At 41.3% G+C, this 26,346-nt stretch overlaps 1 protein-coding gene across 3 annotated transcripts in view; it reads right to left on the bottom strand.

The window, feature by feature from the left end:
• Positions 1–26,346, bottom strand: part of lrp4 (low density lipoprotein receptor-related protein 4) — a 417,332-nt gene that overhangs the window by 225,232 nt on the left and 165,754 nt on the right. For all 3 annotated transcript variants that reach the window (XM_073049685.1, XM_073049686.1, XM_073049684.1), the window contains exon 2: positions 21,844–21,996. In XM_073049685.1, coding sequence (XP_072905786.1) covers positions 21,844–21,996 — 153 coding nt within the window. The remainder of the gene's footprint in view (positions 1–21,843; positions 21,997–26,346) is intronic.

Raw genomic sequence — 26,346 nt, 5'->3', positions numbered from 1 at the left:
CATTGAACTCAAAGGGCTCGAAAATATAAATATTTGCATGCTCTGCCTGTCCCAACAAACGGGTCTTGGGAGAAAATTGTATTCAGTTGAAACTAGAGGTTATTAAATAGGAACAGGTTTGGGGACTTGGTGGCATGTGGCTGTGGCTGCTCTATTTTTAAACTGGAGGGGAATGGATCAAGGAAAAGAATTGCCATCAAGTGCATTTTATCTCTTGTTTAGTGCGGCCCATTCAGGTGGCCATCCTCGATTTCCTTGCAAAGGATTCCGGTTAATTGTGACACATCAGGATTGGTACATTTCAGCCCAATTTAAGCAGCTGCCCTGTTGGCTGAAGTTTCATGGAAAAAGTTAAAAAGGTTTACAACAAGACCAACTGAGTATCAAATTGTCTATTTAAATGAAATATAGTACACATTAGAATACTGCCAATATTACTGCAGAACTAAAAACTGTGTATTGGTTCCTAATACTCATTGACAGAGGAATTCATCTATGTCCCATTCTTTTGACTGTTAATGAACAAAATCAGTGCAGTGACCTAATATGCTGCCTTCATACAATGCTGCTGACAATTACATCTTCCAAACCTTCATTATCATTGTAACATTCAAGATGATTGTCAACACTTTCTAATTCTTTGGGTTCCTAACTTGTTAAAATAATGAAATCATTTCATTTTCACTACCAACTATCCCTGGCATTTCCAGCCCTGAATGTTTGAAACCACAGTGAGCAAAACAGTTCTGATTTGTCTTTGTTTATTTCTCACCAACTATCAGTGACAAAAATTGCTTCTTTTTGAACAAACACACACGACAAATTCTTTCTCAGAGCACGGTGTAGTGTCTAATGGCCATGCAAGTGCACATGACCTACATACTTAGAAACTGATTAGCAACAGCCTCCTGCCCCAATCCACGGGCATAGTGTCCCAAATAAATGCAGGGAATCCCAGACCTTTCCTCAAATAGTTTCTGTCCTTTAGGTGCTGCCCCAAATAAGCAAATCGCTCAGTTACCTGATGATCCTATTAACCAGAATCCCCTGTATTTTATTTATGGCCGGTGCAAACACTGATCCATAACTAATAAAGTGTAACTCTATTGTGCAGAATTGCTATTTCAGAACTTGAGCACAAATACGAATGTTGCAGACTGATTGAAGGTGGAATGGTAGTTGGAACATCTTCAGATTCGCCTTTTTCTGCCTTCCATTCCGTCACTGTTTAATTCAAAGACGCCACCCTTCAATACGTGGGAGCTCTGACCATTGAGCTGAAGGGAAAACTCTAAGCTCCTCAAATCAGCTATTTTGATGATGTCACAAGAATGTTGCTTTGATCAGAATTCATGTTTCCAGTGAAGTTACTGACCTGAAAGGGCATCAGAAGAGGAACTTGCTGTCCTGCACTCTCAAGTAGTGAGAATCAAAAGATTCACAGGTAAGAACATCGAATGGAAAAGCACAATACAGGCTTTTCAACCCACTGTGCGCTGACCTTTTAACCTATTCCAAAATCAATCTAACCCTTCCCTCTCACATTGCTCTCCTTTTTATCCATGCCCCTATCTAAGTTTCTTCAATGCCCCTAATGTATCTGCCTCTATCATCACCCCGGCATCATGTTCCATGTACCCACCACTCTGTGTAAAAAGAAAATCTACCTCTGATATCTCCCCTATATTTTCCTATCACTTCTGCCCTGGGAGAAAGGCTCTGACTGTCTACTCTTTATCTCCTTATACAACTCTATCAAATCACTTTTCATCCTGCTTCACTAAAAAGAGAGGAGTCCAGGCTTGCTCAAACTTTTTTTCATAAGACATGTTCTCTAATCCAAGGAGCTTCCTGGTAAAATTACTCTGCACCCTCTGTAAAGCTTCCACATCCTTCCTATAATGAGGCGACCAGAACTGAACACAATACTCCAAGTGTGCAGTCTATAATTTAAAAAAAAACACAAAATTTAACTTCTCAGCTTGTAGATCATTCTGACAACGGATTTTTGACCAGAAGTATTAATGCTGTTTATTTTCCCTAAAGACGAAATGAGATATGCTAAGTACTACCAGCAATTTAAGTTCTTATTTTACATGTTCAGGTCTCACTTTAACACACACAACTTCTGGAACTGGAGGGAGAAAGGTTATTTGGCTAACACGAGTCACATTATTGCAGAAAGGATTACCAAAAATAACCTGGGAGTCCAAGTCATCGGATATATTCAAAGTGGAAGGTGATAGGTTCTTGATTAAGAATCGCTTCAAAGGTCATGGGGAGATGGCAGAAGAAAGGGGTTTCAAGGGAATAATACATCAGCCATGATTGAATGGCAGAGCAGATTTGACAAGCTGAATGGCCTAATTCGTCTCCTATGACTTTTGATCATTGAAAAGCAAAAAAAAAAATCCTGGAAAGCTGAAGCAAAGCAGAATATGATGGAGAGACACAGCGGATCAGATTTTGTGTTAAAATAAAACCAGAAGATGCTGTAATTACTCTGCAGGTCAGACTGCCGCTGTGAAAAAAGAAACAGACTTTATTTTGCCAGTTGAAACAATTTGTCTAACTGACACCGGGGGTGCAGCTGGTAGAGCAGCTGCCTAACAGCACCAGCCACCCAGGCACGGTGAAAGCATCTATAGGGAGAAGCACTGTTGAGATCCTTCGTCAGGACTCCTTCGGCCCGAAACTTCGACAGTGCTTCTCCCTATAGATGCTGCCTGGCCTGCTGCGTTCCACCAGCATTTTGTGTGTGTCGCTTGAATTTCCAACATCTGCAGATTTCCTAGTGTTGACACGATGAAATCCTGCTGAAGGGCCTTGGCCAGAAACGTCGACTGTTTACTCTTTTCCGTAGATGTTGCCTGGCCTGCTGAGTCCCTCCAGCATCCTGTGTGTGTCACCCAGGTAACATACTGACTTGTGTTACTGCCTGCGTGGTATTTGCACACCTTCCCACAACTGCAGTGAATCGGAATCATGTCCAACATAACCAGCAGTACAATGCAATGCATTGTAATAGAAACTAAAAATTATAACAAGTATATATAAAAATAAAATAAATAAGTAGTGCAGAAGTGCAAAAAGAGGGAAAATACTGAGAAAGTGTTCATGGGTTTATTGTTTATTCAAAAATCTGACTGAGAGGGGAAGAAGCTGTTCCTGGAACATTGAGTATATGTCTTCAGGATCCTGTCCCTCCTTTCCTGACGGTAGCAATGAGAAGAGGGTATGTCCTGGGTGACTGGGGGCGGGAGGGGAGAGGCCCTTAATGATAGATGCTGACTTTTTGAGTAACAGCTTTTTGAGTGCTTCAGTTCCCTCCTACATACAAGAAAATGATAGGTTTGTTAATTTTGGCCAGTGTAAATTGTCCCGGGTGTGTATGGGAGCAGAAGAATTTGGAAAGGAACTGTTTGGAACATGGAAAAAATAAAATGGGTTAGTGTAACATTTGATGTTTGATTGTCAGTGTGTACAGTATCTTTATCCGCGGGGGATTGGTTCCAGGACTCCCCGCGGCTACCAAAAAACGCGGCTGCTCAAGTCACTAATTTAACCTGTCTCAATGCGGTGGATCTTAGGACCCAGTGGAACCCCGGACCATATTTAACCTGTCTCAGTGCGGTGGTCTTTAAGACCCGGCGCAGCTCTGAATCCGCAGTGCTTCTGTTCACGAGAATAATCATGATCTTGATTGAAAATGAAGCAATTGGAAAGAGGTGAAACACCATCGGTCATCGGGAAAGCATTAGGCTACAGTCGGTCAACGATCGGAACAATTTTAATGGAGCATGTGAAAGGCCCTGCCCCAATGAAAGCTACAATTATTACTAAGCAACACAGTGGTTTGATTATTGAAATACATACATTTCTTAAGTGTTTTATATGCATAGAAAGGTAAAATATATACTATATACTCAGACAAATGTTTGACCAACTGACGCTAAGTAATACCAGGTGTACCTATTCCGATTTCAAATCCGTTTTAAAGATGGACTCAGGAAAGGAACTCCTTCATACCCGGGGACTGCCTGTACTTTTAAATCATCTCTAGATTACTTATAATACTTAATACAATGTGAATGCTATGTAAATAGTTGGTATACTGTATTGTTTAGGGAATAATTACAAAAAATAGTTTGTACATAAAATCTGCCTTTATCACCACCTATGGCAGTGTGTTTCCTACACCACCACCACACTGTGTAAATAAAACCTACCTCTGATATCATTGCTGTATTTTCCCTCCAGTCTCCTCGGGATTATGCCCTCTCATATTAACCATTTCTGCCCAAGGGAAAAGGTCTCTGTGCGCATTATCGCAGTGCTGCTTTAAACTTTATTTTGCCCTGATTCACAAATCTTCTGATTTTTTGCAAACATTGAGTGCATCAAAATAGAATGAAATCCGATCTCCAAACACTTGTGTTTGATAAAGAAACAGATTCCATTTTTAATTTTTACTTAAATGTGTGGCCTCCTGTATCTTCAAATATATCCATGAGTGAGGTCAGGGTCTCTTTCACCGAGCTTCGCAGCCTCAGGTTCATTCAGGTTGCCCTTGTTGATCTCTGTCCCTTTTCACAGCCCGCTGTCCCCTCCTGCTTTTTGGTGGTCACTTAAACTCTAAACAGGGAGGAGACAACTTCTACTTTTTCTTCATCCGACAAATATCAGGTAGACAGTGCGTGAGGGTCTCCTGCAGGTTTCCTCAAAATGGAAGCATTCGAAGACTTGACATGCTTTCTATAGAAACCATCCTGCCAAAAGATTCTGCCTGTACCCTAGTTCTAATGAAAACCTCCTGATGACAAAGATCTTCCGCAGTACATGCAGGCCCATTCTAATCCTACGGAGCCATGTTCCCACCACTCCCTCCTACCATGGCAGCATCTATTCATTTAGTTGTAGCAAAAAGAGTATTATTTCTATTGTGGAATGATCCCTTAAGAGATGTCTGTAGAGACTCCACCAGCAAAGCTAAATGCTGACTGTGAAAAGTTGCAAGAGTTCAACAGAGAACCCAGTACTAGACTAAACACACAAAAATACTGGAGGAACCCAGCAAGTCGGGCAACGTCCATAGAGGGGAATGAACAAGACACTTATGCGACCTGATTTGCGGTGTTCCTCCAGCATTTTGTGCGTGCTGCTCAGGATTTCCATCATACGCAAAATCTCTTGCCTAACATTATCACAGTCGGTGTCAGGATGGTGACCGTGAAGCTTAACAATGTAGTTCTAAGAACCTTCCAGGTGACAATCTTGGCCATTATGCAACTTTCACAGATGGTATTCAAATACAACATTTGTATACCATTAAAAAGGAAGTGAAGCAATTTATAAACTTGTCATTTTCAGAAGAGCAATCCACTGTCAAGTCTGTATTGCATTGAAGTGTCAGCCTAGTTCATGAGCTTAAATCCCTGGACTAGACCTGAACTTATTTACCTTCTCTGCCAAAGCCAAGAGCGCTGTCTCAGAATTAAGGCTGACTGCCTAAACAGAAATATCCTGTATCAACACTCAGTGGCCACGTTATAAAATATATTTGGTACCTAATAAAATGGTCACTGAGTGTATGTATGTGGTCTTCTGCAACTGTAACCCATCCACTTTAAGGATCAATTGGTTGTACATTCAGAAATGCTTTGCTGCAGACCACTGCCATAATGTGTAGTTATTTGCATTACTGTAGCTTTCCTGTCAGCTTAAACCAAATGCGAAAATCTGAAAACAGAAAATTCTGGAAACAATCAGTTGGGCCAGCAGCATCTGATGAAAAAGAAAAAGAATAAAAAATTCCAATCAAATACCTTGAGCTGCTGTCTTGTGGACCACATACAAACTGAAATTTTGGAAGTACTAGGAATATGGTTAAAAATATTTATCCATCAGTGGACTGGTGGCTTTTGACTATACATGCCAAACTACGGAACTTAAATAAATTTACATTACTTTAAAAATACACAAATCCTACCCATCCCCCACCAGAAAAACTAAATCATGACAATTCAAAACTGCATGAAGTGCAAAGAAAATTCAATGATGAAGTTAGGTAAAGATGGTGATCTGAGGAGAGAAAGAAGGGGGAAAAAAAACAAGGTCAAATCATTAAACCTCTCCCTGGATTGACATTGTCATCATCTTTCTCTCCAACAACTTCTAACAAATCCTCTGGAAATTGCTAAGAGGTTGAGCAAAGCAGGTGGAAGAAAACGAGAAGGAGTTTGTACAGTTTTTCTTCCATCAACTTATGGAATTTCCTCCCTTTCATTACCATCATATTACTGCATGCCAATGCCTGTTTAGGTTCTTTGGTCAAGTCTATTGTCATTTCGACCATAGACAGTACACAGTAAAAATGAAACAATGTTCCTCCAGGACCCTGGTGCCACATGAAACAACACATTACACTATGTGAGACAGCACAAGGCTACACTAGACTACGTAAAGCAACATAAAAACTGCACTAGACTACAGACCAACACAGGACTACAAAAAATGCACAAAACAGTGCAGGGCAGTACAATAATTAATAAACAAGACAATAGGCACAGTAGAGGACAGATTACAATATAATAATAAATGATGTAGATGCCTACACTCTGGGTATTGAGGAGTCTGATGGCTTGGGGGAAGAAACTGTTGCACAGTCTGTTCGTGAGAGCCCGAATGCTTCAGTACCTTTTGCCAGATGGCAGGAGGGAGAAGAGTTTGTGTGAGGGGTGCATGGGTTTCTTCACAATGCTGTTAGCTTTGCGGGTGCAGCGTGTGGTGTAAATGTCCGTAATAGCGGGAAGAAAGACCCCGATGATCTTCTCAGCCGACCTCACTATCCGCTGCAGGGTCTTGTGATCCGAGATGATGCAATTCCTGAACCAGGCAGTGATGCAGCTGCTCAGGATGCTCTCGATACATCTTCTGTAGAGTGTGGTGAGAGTGTGGGGGTGGGAGATAGACTTTCCTCAGCCTTCGCAGAAAGTACAGGCGCTGCTGGAACTCTCTTGGCTATGGAGCTGGTGCTGAGGGACCAGGGGCGATTCTCCGCCAGGTGAACACCAAGAAATTTGGTGCTCTTAACGATCTGAACAGAAGAGCCATCAATGTTCAGCGGAGAGTGGTCGCTCCGTGCTCTGCTGAAGTCAACAACCATTTCTTTTGTTTTGTTCACATTCAGAGACAGGTTGTTCGCTCTGCACCAGTCTGTTAGCCGCTGCACCTCCTCTCTGTATGCTGACTCGTCATTCTTGCTGATGAGACCCACCACGGTCGTGTCATCAGTGCACTTGATGATGTGATTTGAGCTGTGTATTGCTGCACAGTGTTGGGTCAGCAGAGTGAACAGCGGGGAGCACACAGCCCTGGGGGAGCCTGCATTGGATCTCAATAGTATCTGATTGTTTTTGTAGATGGAAATGTCAGACTCTCTACAGTTTCCAAAACCTCTTCCAAAGCAGGTCTCACAACTTGCTACAAGGGTCAAATTGCCATCATCTCCTCGGAGAGAGTGATTTTAACATGATTACCTGCAAAGAAGCATCACACCTAGCAATGGCAAACACAGCTGGCAGACTGAAATGACAGCAAGTAATGGGAGAAAGCCAGACAAGCCCCTCAAATACTGCATTATTTAGACAATCACAATTCATATTACAATACATATTCAGTGGAAATGTCATTTCTATTCCAACTGCATTGATTTGGACTGCATTGTGAAATATGTAGACAAAATAATGGATTATTTAGAGAATAAGATTTCTTTTACAATTTCACAACAAGAGGCAGCTTGGCTGCTTGCTCAAATCAGCAAAGGAATAGTTCACACCCAGAAACAGACATTAAAACGATACATATGTGGTTCCACAAGGGACCAGGTCCATAGAATGCAGCCGATAACATTTTGTTATGCACCAGCTGCGGAACGTGCTGTCGGCACACCAGCAGCTACAGTCAGTCAACAACATGTCTACCTCAGGGTAGGGAAAGAAGTGAAGGTGGGGGGAGAAGAGAGAGAATGGGGGCATCAGCATAAACAGAGACAGTTCCTAGAAACGGATATTGGTCCTTGAAATGTGAATACATGCCCAGAGCGTTTGTTGCCTTATTGCCCAGATCCATCACGGCGTCTTCAGAAAGATCAGTGGGAGGGAGTTTGAGTCTGTCAAGGAGCGAGAATCCACCCAAAATGGAGAAATGGACAAAAGGTTTCAAGTCCTATCTTGATTTGCAAAATATAATAACTCTAAAACCAGCAAAACTGACTAACGACATTTTCTTGTCATGATTCCCTTCCGCTTGATATGATCAGCAGCAGATCATCTGTGCTGTTACAAAACCATGAAGATGTTTGATCGGGGCACGACTGCGCAAGCGCGTGGACGTCAGCCAGTGAGAACAGCGAGTTCAAAAGGAGGCTGTTATTTCTTCAGTGGTTTGATCGGGGCACGACTGCACAAACGTGTGGACGTTGGCCAGTGAGAACAGCGAGAAGAGTTTAAAAGGAGACACCTTATAGAGTGGGCGTCAGAGGAGTGGGTGTTGGCGTAGATGGAGACAGAATAGGAAGGCTTTGGCTCAGCAGGGCTTAGGGGATAACGGGTTGAGTCGAGGTAGGTTATCTGTGTAGAATACAGACAGAAAGTATGTGTGTGAGGCTGATGTTCTCTGCTTGGTGTCAGATGTGGGAAGTCCAGGAGACTCCCAGTCTCTCAGACGGCCACATTTGTGCCAGGTGCATCGAGCTGCAGTTCTTTAGGGATTGGGTTAGGGAACTGGAGATGCAACTGGATGACCTTTGTCCGGTCAGGGAAAGTGAGGAGGTGATAGAGAAGAATTATAGGCAGGCAGTCACACTGGGGCCTCGGGAGACAAATAAGTGGGTAACAGTCAGGAGAGGGAAGGGCAAGAGACAGATACTAGAGAGTACCCCAGTGGCTTTCCCCTTAACAATAAGTACTCCTGTTTGAGTACTATTGGTGGGGGGGGGGGGAGAGAGAGACAGCCTACCTGGGGGCAGCAAAAGAGACCGCACCTCTGGCACAGAGTCTGGCCCTGTGGCTCAGAAGGGTAGGGAAAGGAAGAGGAAGGCAGCAGTGATAGGGGACTCTATAGTTAGGGGGTCAGACAGGCAATTCTGCGGATGCAGGAAAGAAAACGCGGATGGTAGTTTGCCTCCCAGGTGCCAGATCAATGTTTCTGATCGCGTCCACGATACCCTGAAGTGGGAAGGAAGTTGGGAAGCAGGACCGCAAAGGTAGTAATCTCAGAATTATTGTCTGTGCCATGTGACAGTGAGGATAGGAATAGAATGAGGTGGAGGATAAATGTGTGGCTGAGGGATTGGAGCAGGGGGCAGGGATTCAGATTTCGGGATCATTGGGACGTCTTTTGGGATAGGCATGGACTGAACAGAAAGGACAGGTTGCACTTGAATCCCAGGGGGACTAATACCCTGGCAGGAAGGTTTGCAAAGGCTTTTGGGGAGAGTTTAAACTAGAATTGCTGGGGGGTGGGAACCGAACTGAAGTGATGAAGGAAGAGTCGGTTGGCTCACAAATGGAGAAAGTTTGGAAATAGTGCAAGAGGGAGGATAGGCAGGTGATAGAGGAGGGACGCGCTCAGACCAATGGTTTGAGATGTGCCCATTGTAATGCAGGAAGTATTATGAACAAAGCAAATGAGCTTAGAGCATGGATCAGTACTTGGAGCTATGATGTTGTGGCCATTACAGATACTTGGATAGCTCAAGGGCAGGAATGGTTACTTAGAGTGCCAGGCTTTAGATGTTTCAGAAAGGACAGGGAGGGAGGCAAAAGAGGTGGGGGCATGGCACTGTTGATCAGAGATAGTGTCACGGCTGCAGAAAAGGAGGAAGTCATGGAGGGATTGCCTACTGAGTCTCTGTGGGTGGAGGTTAGGAACAGGAAGGGGTCAATAACTCTACTAGGTTTTTTTTATATAGACCACCCAAGAGTTACAGGGATATCGAGCAGCAGATAGGGAGACAGATTCTGGAAAGGTGCAATAATAACAGGGTTGTTGTGGGGGAGATTTTAATTTCCCAAATATCGATTGGCATCTCCCTAGAGCGAGGGGTTTAGATGCGGTGGGAGTTTGCCAGGTGTGTTCAGGAAGGTTTCCTGACACAATATGTATGTAAGCCTACAAGAGGAGAGGCTGTATGGTACTTGATCTGGTATTGGGAAATAAACCTGGGCAGGTGTCAGATCTCTCAGTGGGAGAGCATTTTGGAGATAGTGATCACAATTCTATCTCCTTTACCATAGCATTGGAGAGGGATAGGAACAGACAAGTTAGATAAGTGTTTAATTGGAGTAAGGGGAAATATTAGGCTATCAGGCAGGAACTTGGATGCATAAATTGGAAACAGATGTTCTCGGGAAATGTACGGAAGAAATGTGGCAAATGTTCAGGGGATATTTGGGGGGGGGGGGTTCTGCATTGGTACATTCCAATGAGACATGGAAAGGAGAATAGGGTACAGGAACTGTGGTGTACAAAAGCTGTTGTAAATCTAGTTAAAAAGAAAAGAAGAGCTTACAAAAGGTTCAAAAATCTAGGCAATGATAGAGATCTGGAAAATTATAAGGCTAACAGGAAGGAGCTTAAGAAGGAAATTAGGTGAGCCAGAAGGGGCCACAAGAAGGCCTTGGTGGGCAGGATTAAGGAAAACCCCAAGGCATTCTACAAATACGTGAAGGGCAAGAGGATAAGATGTGAGAGAATAGGACCAATCAAGTGTGACAGTGGAAAAGTGTGTATGGAACTGGAAGAGATAGCAGAGGTACTTAATGAGTACTTTATTTCAGTATTCACGATGGAAAAGGATCTCAGTGATTGTAGGGATGACTTGCAGTAAACTGAAAAGCTTGAGCATGTAGATATTAAGGAAGAGGAGGTGCTGAAGCTTTTGGAAAGCATCAAGTGGCATAAGTCAATGGGACCAGACAAGATGTACACCAGGCTACTGTGGGAGGCGAGGGAGGAGATTGCTGAGCCTCTGGCAATGATCTTTGCATCATCAATGGGGACGGGATAGGTTCCGGAGGATTGGAGGGTTGCGGATGATTGTTTCTTTATTCAAGAAAGGGAGTAGAGATAGCCCAGGAAATTACAGACCAGTCAGTCTTACCTCAGTGATTGGTAAGTAGATGAAAGAAGATCCTGAGAGGCAGGATTTATGAACATTTGGAGAGACATAATATGATTAGGAATATTCAGCATTGTTTTGTCAAAGGCAGGTCATGCCTTACGAGCTTGACTGAATTTTTTGAGAGAGCTCCCTACTCTCTCCTCCCGTGCAAGCAGCAACGAGCATCAGCACAACAACCTCCCCCTCCTCATTTGAACAAAAATGTCAAAGCCCACCATCCACCAAGCAACTGCAATGCACCCAAAGAGAAACCATGATCTGCAGTCAACACAAACTACTGGTTATCCAACAGTTTGACATGCCGGGGAGACTGACTGCTGCTGCCCTTGTGGATTATCTGGACAAAGTTCTTGTTTCCCTACCCAAGGAGGTGCATGCATACAGCAAAAGCCGTGGATGGTGCCCCCGAGAACACAGAAAAAGACCATGAATTCACTGTTAGATTGGTGTGGATGGATACACTGCGTCATGTTGTGCAAGCCAAATGCATCCATTGGGATGAAGGACCCTCTCCCTTTATGGTCTTACAGGCGCTGGTGTAGATGCAGAAGTCTATGCCAAACATTCTTGAGGCTATACACACTTTGTTGCTGTCGATCAACAACAATCCGGTCACATAGCACCTGCTACGTAAGATGACTGCAGCTCCAGAGACATAGCCATCGCCAAAGAAGAAACAGCTCACCCTAAAGCATTTAAGTCATAGTTGGGGGTGTCAATCAGTTTTGTTTGAAGAAATATCTGCATGGTTGTCATCAACATATGACCTGCAGCACCAGGGGTCCGAACACACTCGACCACTGTTATACCACAATTCGGAATGCCTACTATTCAATGACTAGACCACGTTATGTAAGATCTGACCACCTGGCTGCCCTTCGCCTACCTGCATACAGGCAAAGGTTAAAGAGCAAGGCCCCAGAGATAAGGAAAACAAAGAGATGGTAGCAGGAGGGAGTGGAGTGGCTATGGGATTGCTTCAAGTAAGTGGACTGGGCTGTGTTCAAGGACTCAGAAGATCGGAATGATTACACGACAGGTGTCATGGTTGATAATGAGGTGTGCCCGCAACATCATTCAGAATCTTCCATAAACAGAAACCCTACTTGAACTTTGAGATCGAAAGTCTGCTGAGGGCTACATCAGTGGCATTCATGGTCTGGCGCCCAAGAAAGATACAAGAGATCCAAGTACAATCTCTGGAAAGCCATGGCACATGCAACTGGCAATTCTGAACCAAACTTGAATGAACGACAGCTGTGGCAGGGATTTAATGCTATTTCCTGTTACAAAGTGAGACCAAACAACATAGGGAGCAGACAACAATGCTTCGCTCCCAGATGAGCTCAATGCCTTCTATACTGTCTTTGACTGTCAATACAGAAAGACCTTCACAAACTCCCACAGCCCATGATGATGTACTGATTCAGGCTATGAAGCCGTTGTGAGAGGACTCTTCAGAAGGGTGAACCAACGGAAAGCGTCTGGCCAGATGGAGTACCTGGCCAAGTAGTCAAGACCTAACCTGATCAACTGAGAGGCGTGTTCACCAACAGCTTTAACCTCTCGCTTCAGCAATCAAACCCACCTACTTCAAGCAGCCCTCAGTTTCACCAATGCCTAAGGATCCTGGTAACCTGCCTCAAAGACTATCATAGAGCAATACTTACATCCACTGCAATGAAGTGCTTTGACAGGCTGATGATGAAACACATCAACTCCTGTCTGAGAAGTGACTTGGATCAGCTCCAATTTGCCTACTGGCATAACAAGTTCACAGCAGATGCTATTTCACTGGTTCTTCACTCAATCCTGGAACATCTGTACAATAAAAATGCATACATCAAGATGCTCTTTATTGACTATAGCTCAGCATTCACTGCTATCATCCCCTCAAAACTAATCAATAAGCTTCACAATCTCAGCCTCAATGCTTGTGGCTACTCAATCTCAGACTGCAGTCAGTTCAGCTTGGCAACAAAATCTCCTCCACAATCTCCATCAGCACTGGTGCACCACAAGGCTGTATGCTTAGTCCCCTGCTCTAATCACTTTATATTTATGACTGTGAACCTGAACTCCAATGCCATATTTAAGTTTACTGACAACACCACTGGGCAAATCAAAGGCGGTGGAGAGATTATTTACTGGTTGCATCGTGGCCTGGTATGGAAACACAAACGGCCTTGAACAGAAAATCTGAAAAAAAGGTAGTGAATATGGCCATCACTGGTAAAGCCCCCCACCGTCGAGCACATCTACTCAGAGCACCGTCGCAGGAGAGGAGCACCCACCACCCAGGCCATGCTCTCTTCTCACTGCTGCCATCAGGAAGAAGGTACTGGAGCCTGAGGATACACACCACCAGGTTCAGGATACCCCTCATCCATCTGAACCAAAAGGGAGAATTTCACTCGCTCCGTTACTGGACAATACACACAACCTATGGACTCACTCTCAAGGACTCTTCCTCCCACATGCTCGATATTCATTGCTTATTAATTTTTATTTTCTCTTTTACATTTTGTTGTCCTTTGCACATTGGTTGTTTGTTCCTGCTGCTGGGTGCGGTCTTTCGCTGATTCCATCGTGTTTCTTGGATTTGTTGTGCATGCCCACAAGAAAACAAATCTCAGGGTGCCATATATGAATTTTGAAAACAAATTTAGTTTGAACTCTTTGGTTTTACTAGCATTGTTGCCGTGGCACCACTCAGCCAGATTTTCAGTCTCTCTCCTATATGGTGATTCATCTCCGCCCTTATTCAGCCAATGACAGCTCAGTTTGGGAGTTGAAACAATGGAGAGAGGGTGAATTCCATTAAATAGCTGAATTATTATCTACACACAACCTCCCAAGAAATGTCCTTATATGCAGGTTAAAGACTTTGACAACGCTCACCCCCATCCCCTCGTAAGAGAATTAATTAACCCCATCAAGGCTCTGAGACAACACACTCACCCATATCCCATGACCAGACATAGAGACTGATCCATCAAATAGCCCTGGGCAGTGATCTAAGAAACACCAATTTAGAACAAGAGTTTTTCATGGGTTATCAGCTATATCTATGTGGACTCCAGGATGAAAGGCAGCCATCTTCCTGCAGCCAGGCTGCAGACAGAGAGAAAGCACAGACTTAGCACGAGAATATCAAAGATTACATAATCTAATTGCAAAAGGCCCTGTCCCCTCTAAACTGTGTAGGTGCACAGACGTACTGTAACTGAAATGCTTCTGCGCACATATCCTTTGCTACTGCACAGCTGGAACTATATTTTGTCTAAATATAATTTTGAAATTTATGTTAATTTAATTGTGGGATACCTTGTATTTAATTATGTTAATGAACACCATTAAATTTTTTTTTAACTAATAAATCTACCAAAACCTTTACTTTGAAACATTTTAGAGCTTTGATGTATTTGCAGTCTTAGCATTTCAAGTTACAACACTGTTACAAATTGTAACAATAAACACAGAATGGACATCAGAAGCTCATTGTTAATAAAACACTAGTCCACTGAACGCCCACACTGTCTACAAAATAAACATTGCAAGTTTGCGTAGTTTTCAGGCCATGTAAAAATGTTGTGCTCAGAGCAATGGTTGGTCCACACAGCTGTACAAAAAAATTAGAGCGAATGTTGGTGACAGGAATAAAGTTACCTGGGTACTCATGTTCAGATTCAGCATTTTTTACATATAAACACTTACATTATTTATTATAACCCTTACAGAATGCACTAACACATTTATTTACTTAGGACAAATCGCACCCTGTAGTTATGCAAGGATAAGTGACACTGGGGTGGCAGCTGCTAGAATTAAAAGAGACCCTGCTGTTCATCACCTGGAAAAGTTGTTAATGAAGTGCTGCCAGCAGAGTCACTGCTAAATCACCAAATGTATAAAAATCTCAGCAGCTAAATGCTGCAGGAAACATATCCTGTTAATTGTAACAACTCTTGTGTGTTGGAAAGTGCTGAGCAGCCTGCAACAATTCAGAAGGTGCCCAGTTTGGTCTCCTGTTATCACTAGAAATTTTTAATGAAAAGTAACAAATTAGCACAACGTGTGCTTCAGTGTCCCTTTTTAAGCAGAAATGGAGGTGGCACAAATAACTACATCATGAGCTACATGACTGAACCCAGAAATGAATTTACCTGCAAATGCCCCACTGGGTTTCAAGTGGATATCCTCTCACTTTGAAACGATTGCTAAAGCTACTAGCTCTGAGTTAACCTAATTTTTATTGGATTTGCTTGAGCAAAATAGACACTAACCAATCCATTTTCATGCCTGTTGTGCTTGAGACCATTTGTTTTAATTAAGTGATACTGCATTCTATATACTGTTCTCAAAATTCATGAATAATTCACAACCCTCCTGATGGACCTACAAAGGACCATAAAATTATCAACTTCATTTTAATTTAATTCTTTGGGAAGGCAAGAAATGAATAACTGTCAAGATTTATTGGCAGAACTTGGAATTAGGTCAGCTTAAATATTTCATTATTTATCACCATGTTAGAAACTACCTTGAATCAAAAAGTCCTTTCTAATTTGCTAATGGGTTTTCAATGTAACATACTGCATAACTGTGGGTTGAATTACAACACACATTAATGTTTGAAATGTTGAGAAAAAATGCTGTAAACCCATAAAAAATTATTTATTGGTAACTACATTTTGGAGAGTTATGCATGGATAACTCAAAAATTTTGCAGGAACACAATAAATAATCTGAATATACTAAGGACAATTTTTGCCTATAAGAGTCGCTTCTAAATTTTTGAATCTCTTTCTGATTAACGAATAAAAACTAATTTCTGAACAATTTCATATAAACTAAATTCTAAGAGCAGCCCAAAAAAAGAAATTAAAATGGCAAATTTGAAATTACAATCTCGTTGTCATTGTAGTCCAAGCCTTACCGTTAACAGTTCATGGTTGTCTAACAAGCGAATTAAAAGCAAACTGAAGTGCCTTGTTTTCATTAAAATAGCTCTTCTGATCTGTATCTGTTGACGTGAAAAGCCCCAAGGAAACTGCAGAAAAGGTGCAGTTCAGAGGAACCTCTGATGTAACTGATTTTGGTTCCCTTCCCTTCTTAGGCTAAACCTGGGATACATTGGGACAGAGATTACAAGTTCCTGTTAACAGACCAGGGGATTTCTGGTTCTGCTTATAATCAGTGGGGATTTTGGCCAGTTGGTATGAGGCTCTGACATTCTCCTCCCACTTTCCTCTCAGAGCCAGTTATCCATTATGCACCTGAGGAAATGCTACTAAAATTATGCTGCAAAGAGATGGTTATGGCAATCATTGCTCTGAGGCAACAGTGCCTTTAGAAAGTAGAGAAAATTAGGACAGTACTTCAGATAATTTATTAAAGGGCACCATATTTAAATGTCAATTTCTCTTGACTGGTTCTCTACCAGAATTTCTATCTCAGCTGCCCCTAACAAGGACACTAGGTCAAGTGGGGTCATTGTGGTAGGACTGACCACAAGTCAAGTTCTTTGCCAAAATTCATCAGGGTACTGTTTTGGAGAACGAAAACTTACGAGACAAATTGAACCATTCGACCTTTCACCCGGTAGCTACTTGCGGTTAGAAAATTTGTACTTTTAAATCAGGTTGTAGACGGACTGAAGGACATACAGAATCATTGTATTTTTCTTTAAAAAAATCTTTAAACACATTGTATTTCACTTTATATTTCGATATACGTGTGACAAATAAAGCTAAGTTTAAAAAATGCATTTATTTTGGAAAGAAATCGTTTCTTAGTTACATTTTACTTTGCAAACTTCAACAAAACCAGTAGCCGACCTGGCTGTATTTACAAGATGGAACAAAATTTTCTTTCTCTTTCTTGATCTTTACCTCTTCCTGAATGGGAGCATAATAGATTGCCCAGAGCCCAGGCATCAAGAAATACCAGCTCAGAAGGTATGTATAATGTTTATAAAAGCTTGTCCTGTAACTCCTCCGTTTTCTGAGCACATGCTCTTCCCCAAACAAGTTCTGTGAACTTGCCAGGGTGACTTGATAGGTGAATGGTGTTGTATAGCACAGAAATAGGTCCTACTGCCCATCGTGGTTATGCTGACCCTTACACTCATCTATATTAATAACAATTCCTTGTATTAATTCCAGATCTCTTTACACGTTGCTCATTCAAGTACCAGTCCTCGAAATTTTTACATATCATTACTCTTCTTGCCTCCTACAATTCCTCTGGCAAATTGTTCCAAATGGCAACTATTCTTTATGTAAACAATTTGCCCTCCAGATCCCCTTTGAACTTTCTCCCCTGCACCTTTAAACTACACCCTCTAGTTTTAAACATTTCTACCGTGGGAAACTCACACTGACAATCCAATCCCAATCTAACTGTGCTTCTTATCATTTTGTATCTCTCTGTCATGACACTTCTCCAAACACAATAATCTCTTCCTTTGACTCATTGTGGGAGCAGGGTGCAGAAAGTGGAAGAATGTCCCATTTCATAACATTGTCGTCCTTCAGTTTAAATCAATTTACGATTACCAGTTTTAGTTAGTGTATAGCTTTCATGGGGCCACAGTAGGAACACCACATCATTCCTCTGGGAGTTCATTCTGACTGCATTCTACTATCACCATTCACCAAGTCAACCAAAATCAAGGAGGCTGTTGATGGAAAGATTCATAACTTTACTACATAGAAACAAAAACCAGAAACATGACCATGAGAAGCTCCTAAAATTTCTCTAACCTGCTCAAACAAGTCTGATTAGAATGCACTTGGATGTAAGTCAAGAATTAAGATGGATTCTTAGAGCAGCTTGTACTGAAGCCTACCAGGGAGAAGGCAATTCTGGATTTAGTGTTGTGTAATGAACCGGATTTGATAAGGGAACTCGAGGTAAAGGAGCCATTAGGAGGTAGTGACCATAACATGATAAGTTTTAATCTGCAATTTGAGAGGGAGAAGGGAAAATCGGAAGTGTCAGTATTACAGGTGAACAAAGAGGACTATAGAGCCAAAGGAGCTGGCCAAAGTTGACTGGAAAGACCATAGCAGGGGTGACAGTGTAACAACAATGGCAGGTATTTCTGGGGATAATACAGAAGGTGCAGGATCAGTTCATTCCAAAGAGGAAGAAAGACTCTAAGGGGAGTAAGGGGTGACCATGGCTGATAAGGGAAGTCAAGCACAGTATAAAAATAAAAGAGAAGAAGTATAACATAACAAAGATGAGCAGGAAGCCAGAGGATTGGGAAACTTTTAAAGAGAAACAGAAGATAAGTAAAAAGGCAAAACAGGGAGAAAAGATGAGGTACGAAGGTAAGCTAGCCAAGAATATAAAGGAGGATAGTAAAAGCTTCTTTAGGTATGTGAAGAGGAAAAAATTAATTAAGACCAAAGTTGGGCTCTTGAAGACAGAAACGAGTGAATTTATTATGGGGAACAAGGAAATGACAGACGAGTTGAACAGGTACTTGTAATAGTGGCCAGAGGACCTAGGGTAACGGAGGAACTGAAGGAAATCCACATTAGGCAGAAAATGGTGTTGGGTAGACTGATGGGACAGAAGACTGATAAATCCCTAGGACCTGATGGTCGGCATACCAGGGTACTTAAGGAGGTGGCTCTAGAAATCGTGGACACACTGGTAATCATTTTCCAATGTTCTATAGATTCAGGATCAGTTCCTGAGGATTGGAGGGTAGCTAATGTTATCCCACTTTTTTTTAGAAAGGTGGGAGAGAGAAAACAGGGAATTATAGACCAGTTAGCCTGACATCAGTGGTGGAGAAGATGCTGGAGTCAATTATAAAAGATAAAATAGCGGCACATTTGGATAGCAGTAACAGGATCGGTCTGAGTCAGCATGGATTAACAAAGGGGAAATTATGCTTGACTAATCTTCTGGAATTTTTTTTGAGGATATAACTATGAAAATGGACAAGGGAGAGCCAATAGATATAGTGTACCTGGTCTTTCAGAAAGCCTTTGATAAGGTCCCACATAGGAGATTAGTCGACAAAATTAGAGCACATGATATTGCGGGTAGGGTACTGACATGGATAGAAAATTGGTTGGCAGACAGGAAGCAAAGAGTAGGGATTAACGGGTCCTTTTCAGAATGGCAGGCAGTGACTAGTGGGGTACCGCAAGGTTCGGTGCTGGGACTGCAGCAATTTACAATATACATTAATGATTTAGATGAAGGGATTAAAAGTAACATTAGCAAATTTGCAGATGACACAAAGCTGGGTGGCAGTGTGAAACGTGAGGAGGATGTTATAAGAATACAACCTGCCCATCTGACTTGGACAGGTTGGGTGAGTGGGCAGATGCAGTTTAACGTGGATAAATGTGAGATTATCCACTTTGGTGGTGAAAACAGGAAGGCAGATTACTATCTGAATGGTGTCAAGTTAGGAAAAGGAGAAGTACAATGAGATCTAAGTGTCCTTGTTCATCAGTCACTGAAAGTAAGCATGCAGTGAAGAAAGCCAATCATGTTAGCCTTCATAACAAGGGGAGTTGAGTATAGGAGCAAAGAGGTCCTTCTGCAGTTGTACAGGGCCCTGGTGAGACCACACCTGGAGTATAGTGTGCAGTTTTGATCTCCAAATTTGAGGAAGGACATTCTTGCTATTCAGGGAGTACAGCGTAGGTTCATGACGTTGATTCCTGGGATGGTGGGACTGTCATATGTTGAAAGGTTGGAGTGACTGGGCTTGTATACACCGGAATTTAGAAGGATGAGAGGGGATCTGATTGAAACATAAGATTATTAAGGGATTGGACACGCTAGAGGCAGGAAACATGTTCCCGATGTTGAGGGAGTCCAGAACAAGAGGCCACAGTTTAATAATAAGGGGTAGGCCATTTAGAACAGAGTTAAGGACAAACTTTTTCACGCAGAGAGTTGTGGATCTGTGGAATGCTCTGCCTCAGAAGGCAGTGGAGAGGCCAATTCTCTGGATGCTTTCAAGAAAGAGTTAGATAGAGCTCTTAAAGATAGCAGAGTCAAGGGATACGGGGAGAAGGCAGGAACGGGGTACTGATTGTGGATAATCAGCCATGATTACAGTGAATGGTGGTGCTGGCTCAAAGGGCCGAATGGCCTACTACTGCACCTATTGTCTATTATAAGTAAAAATAGAATTGAAGCTTCAAGCAACAAGTTTCAAAGGTGGACTAAATTGACTAAATTTTTGAGGGTAACAGGCATATAAAAGCAGCTAAAATATTTCCACTTTGTTACACCTGCAGCATCACTAATTACATGACAACCCATTTGAGATGTTGCTTCCTCTCAAAGTTAACACAAACCAAAAAGTTGCATCTTGTGCCGTTCCAATGATTAGATAGTTATGAAAATGAACCTTGTGCCTATCACAACGTCAAGCATGTGGCTGGAGGATATAACTTTACCATCAGTAAAACAACAAAGGGAGAAGTTAGGATAAATATTTAATGCTTTGTGCATTAAGACTTAGAAAGATAGTTCAGAATTAAAAATAACAGAATACAAAGGAATCTTTAAAATTTAAAATGATAGAAAATGTAGTTTTAAAAAGCTATCCAAAAGGGAAGGGAATACTTGGATAATTCAGTTGAAAGTGGTCTGCAGAATTCTAGCTCTATAATAGGGTCTTATTTTATTTAACCAGGCTTTGATATGAGAGAAACTGGTCTATGGTTATGGAGTTAGAATTAATTGTGCTTTGAATACTGTATATACATTGACTTGCTTTGGGACCGCTCCAAAATTTGCCAACACCCTTATGTGCTACCCTTATCTACATATACATAAACATGGAGGGGGAGGAAGACCATCTGGACTGAGACCTGAGTTTCCCGATCGTAGCACCAAATTTTGCATAATTGTGACATTTGGCACAGCAGGCTTCAGTCCCTTGTGGTTTTTTGATGCCTTAGAAATTAACTAATTAAAGAAATAGAACCTAATACATTAAGATTTTCCTAGATATTTTATGCAAATTGTAAGCAAAATTCATATGGAAATCACCAATGAGATTTATCCTTAAAGTTTAATCAGTATGAAACACAGTGCTATTACAGTTAATGGTTTTCAATCTAAGTCATGCACCATTTTGAAGAAAAAAAATAAATCTTTCAAAACCTATCATACATTGAAAGGCATATATCAAGCGGATGTGGAGAGGACGTTTCCTAAAGTGGGGGTGGGGGGGTGAAGTGCCTAAGATCAGAGGGCACAGCCTCAGAACAGAATGGTGTCCCTTTCAAACAGAAACAAGGAGGAATTTCTTTAGCAAAGGGTGATGAATCTGTGGAATTCATTGCCACAGTTACTGAGGAGAGCAAGTCATTGGGTATATTTTAAGTGGAGATTGACAGGTTCTTGATTAGTAAGGGCATCAAAAGTTATAGTGAGAAGGCAGGAGAATAGGGTTCAGAGAGATAATAATATTAGCCATGATGGAATAGTGGAGCAGGCTCGATGGGACGAATTACCCACATTTCATGGTCTTAAATCATAAGAAAGTGAGTGTAAGAGCAGAACAAACTACCGTAACAACTTTCCAATTCAAAGAGTAAAGGTTCGTTCAATGATATTTAGGTTGAGGGCAATGATCAAAGTTCAGTAGATGCTAGTTTACTTACTGCAGCCATCTTCATCACTATGGTCTCCACAATCGTTGTCTCCATCACACTGCCACTGAGCTGGAATACAGGTACACTCACCAAAGGCGCTCACTGCACACGTGAAATGGTTCCTGCCGCATGAGCACTCAGTACTTCCTGAACCTGTCACACCTGCACGGAAACAAAAATAACATCAGTGAATCCTACTGAAGATCTTCAAACTCCAAATCGTGTGGACAGTCAGAGGCTTTTTCCCCGGGCTGAAATGGTTGCCACAAGAGGACACAGTTTTAAGGTGATGGGGAGTAGGTACAGAGGAGATGTCAGGGGTAAGTTTTTTACTCAGAGAGTGGTGAGTGCGTGGGATGGGCTGCCGGCAACGGCGGTGGAGGCGGACACGATAGGGTCTTTTAAGAAACTTTTGGATAGGTACATGGAGCTTAGAAAAATAGAGGGCTATAGGTAAGCCCAGTAATTTCTAAGGTAGGGACATGTTCGGCACAACTTTGTGGGCCAAAGGGCCTGTATTGTGCTGTAGGTTTTCTATGTTTCTAAAACTACAAAGAATACCAGGAACAGTTATTGCTTTGGAATTAATTTATTACTATGTTGTTCAGTGCCTGGGAATTAAAATTACTGCTTGCATGGCACGTAATACCAAGACAGGCTGGTTGATCTTCATGATGTAGTTCTGTGCTGTAAGCTTTGTAAGAATTGTTTGGTAATTTAAAAATAACAAATCACTACATCTTCAATGCTGGCCAGGAATCAGGTTCAAATATAACCAACAGCAATCAACATACACTCAATGGCCACTTTATTAGGTACACCTTACACTTGTTTGTTATTGCAAATATTTAATCATGTGGCAGCAACTCAAAGCGTAAACACATGCAGACATGGTCAAGAGGTTCCATTGTTGCTCAGATCAAACATCAGAATGGGGAAGAAATGTGATCCAAGTGACTTTGATGATGGAATAATTGTGCCAAATGGGATGGTTTGAGTATCTTAGAAACTGCTGCTTTCCTGGAATTTTCAGTGGTTGAATTTAAACCATTGAACATCCACACAGTCTCTAGAGTTTCCTAAGAATGGTGTGAAAGACATTAAATGACAGTGAGCAGCAGTTCTGCGGGTGAAAACACTTTTTGATGAGAGAAGTCAGAGGAGTTTGGCCAGAATGGTTCAAGCTGAGGGAAGGCAACAGTAACTCAAATAACCACACATTACAACAGTAGTGTGCAGAAGAGCAGCTCCAAACGCACTACACATCAAACCTTTAAGTGAATGGGCTTTGAACATACTCTCAGCTGGTCACAGTTCTAGGTATGGGGGCTACATAATGAAGTGGCCACTCAATGTATTTTCAAGCAGAGCACAGCACTGAACATTTTTTTAAGTGCTAAAGCTAAAGTCCCTTGCATGCTCTTTGAAACAGTTTGAATACTAACATTAGGAGATTAATACAACCCATAACCCAGTTCAGGAAAGGTAAAAATGGATTAGAGCTAAGGCACCCTCACCTCACAATTCTCATCCCACCCACCCATCAATTTATGTTGGCTTATTTGTGGAGGATTGAAAAGTTTCAAATATCTTGGTAAACATGTAGAAAATTCAACAAAAACATTCGGAAGACTTCTTTCGAAATTACAATAAAGCTCCAAATAATTAAATGGCATTCTATTCCATTGCCAGAAGTATAGCTTTAAATCGTTACACAGCCCTGACAACATATAATTTATTGCATGTAGAAAATTCCACAAAAAGCACAAAATTGCAATCTGCATAGATTACCATGTCACAAATTAACTGGCTTTAGGATACAATTGATATACCATCAAACAAATAAAAATGTGTATACAGAGCAGAAATGACTGCACCATAATTTACTGGCTCCCCAGAGAAGTTTGCACAATTCATCTTCCATAAGTTGTAAAGAGGTGCACATTTGGAAGCCTTTGATCTCATTGTAGTAGTAACTACAGGTCAGGACCATTGGTTTGAAATGCCATTTATACACGTCTACATTGGACCCACCACATCACCTGATGCAGCATTCACAAAACCATTGAACTCAGAAGTTTAAATTATGTGCACTCTGAGCTATTTCCCATGGACTAATTCTCCCCTGCTTCTGCTATAAGCTAAAAGCAAGTTTATCTTGCAATGCCAAATAATGTAGATGGTTTTCACCCTTACTGATGGAATCTTCACTAAAAAGAGAATATTTTCTAAAGCAAATGCGCCACAGATTTCTGTAATACTACTAATTATCGTGTTTCTGCTACTCCCTAGGACTTACTTCCAGCAAGAAATTAAATTGATATATTTTGTAATTTAAAAGACAATCTGATATGATCTAATTACAATCTCACAATAGGCAGTCTGAGCTTTTAAGGAAATGACAGACATTTATTTATCTTGCACAAATGCAATACTCTTGTTGCTCCCATTGTACCTTGGTGCATACCAATTACTTAGGACTAACTTTTTAGTCTATGTTGCACCAGCATAGATCCACAATGGTGAATAAAAACAAATGTTAACTATCTTGTGTCAACCATTGTGTTCACCAATTACCTCTGTCAGGATTAATTCTCAATCTGTCAGCACAGCTGTTTCCAAAATTCTTACGTGTGTTATTATACAAGATTCATGAAGAAGTTGCTGAGGCAAAGGTACTTCCACCATTGGAAAAATACTTCATTTCATTATACTGGTTATTTCATTACATGACAGAAATTTCCTGAACTTACAAGGTTTATTCTCGTTCTTAGCTGTACGACCCAGCGATATATTTACATTACACCTGTATTACAAATCCATCCAACTAGCAAACCTTTCATAAATTATCTATTTGAATTGGAAGCATGATATATTTCAAACATCACTCAAACAAACGTCCACATGAAGGAAGATGGTCTCTTGTTTTGGTGAAATTGTAAACCCAATGCTAAAAGGAAATTTCCTCTTCCCTATATACTAAAACAAATATGAATTCTGTCTCACTCTTCATCCTAAATCTCAGTGGTCCCATTTCCCCAGGGATAACCATTCTGGAATAAGATAGAAGTTCGGTCTCAGTTCCCATTCAATGTCAGCACCACGCGGTTATTTAGCAGGTAAGCACCCTGACTGGCTCAGCTGACATATGGATCTGTTCTATGAGCCCTCGCTGTGGGTTGGTTTCCTGTTCTGCAAGATATAATCTCCGCAATGCAGTTGCAGTTGAAAGAGGAAAATTAAAGTAAATGGATATGATGCTTAGAGCTTCAGAGTTTGCCAACTGGCCCATTGTATCTGCAAGGTTCTCTGGCAAAGCAGCTCCATTAATTCCATCTCCTTCTCCATGGCCTGGCAGTTTTTTCCATGCCTTACATCTACGCAATTCTTCCTTGAATGACAATGGAAGCTGCCTTCACCACATCTATAGGCAGTGCATTCAGATCCCAATTATATGCCATGTAAGAGAGTTTTTCTTAATTTCTTTCCATTTGTTTTGCAACAGGCACCTTGGGATCTCAACACCTCCACTAAAGTGAACAGCTTCCCACTATCTAATTTCTATCTTGGATGTGCCCTTTTCTCATTGTTACCGTCAGGAAGGAAGTACAGAAGTCAGAAGGCACACACTCAGCGATTCAGGAACAGCTTCTTCCACTCTGCCATACAATTCCTAAATGGACATTGAACCCAAGAACACCAACTCAGTTTTTTAATATATTATTTCTGTTTATGCACTATTTTTAATCTAATTAATATACATATATATATATATATATATATATATATATATATACTTACTGTAATGGATTCACTTAATTATTTTTTTCTCTCTATACTATCATGTATTGCATTATACTGCTGCTGCTAAATTAACAAACTTCATGTCACATGCCGGTGATAATAAACCTAATTCTAAACCTATACACCCCTCATTATTCTGTATACTTCCATTAGATTTTCTCTCAGTATTCTCCATAGAAAACAACACCTATTTCTACAGTCAATTTGTTACCACAGTCCCTCACACCAGAAACCACCTCCGTAATGCCTCGCATTCTTTGACTGAAGTGACCAAAACTGAACACAGCATTCCAGTCAGCCCAGACCAGATTTTTATAAAGTTTCAGAAAGACTTCCTTGTTTTTCAGCCCGTTCCTCTTTTTATGAATCCCAGCATTGTATATGCCTTACTGACACACTTTCTCAACCTTCTCTGTCATATTCAATGATTTGAGCACGCAGGTCCTCTTCACTTTTAGAATAGTCCTTTAAAATAGTATTTCTTTATTCTTTATTGCCTCTTTTCATTCATTCCCAAAATGCAATACTATCTACTATAACTACGCAGACAAAATGGTTAAATACCAGTTATCCTTAACATATAAAGACCGATTTAATCCAATTAATCAATTCTCTTCCAAATGACTAAATCCTGCCCTGGATCATTGTTTTCAAAAGCTCTCCTGTAAATGACATTAAACTGAATGGGCTTATCCTTCCTTCAGCTTT

The sequence above is a fragment of the Hemitrygon akajei genome, chromosome 6 (genome assembly GCF_048418815.1).
Source record: "Hemitrygon akajei chromosome 6, sHemAka1.3, whole genome shotgun sequence".
In the NCBI taxonomy this organism is placed as follows: domain Eukaryota; kingdom Metazoa; phylum Chordata; class Chondrichthyes; order Myliobatiformes; family Dasyatidae; genus Hemitrygon; species Hemitrygon akajei.
This window is presented reverse-complemented; position numbering and strand designations above follow the sequence as displayed.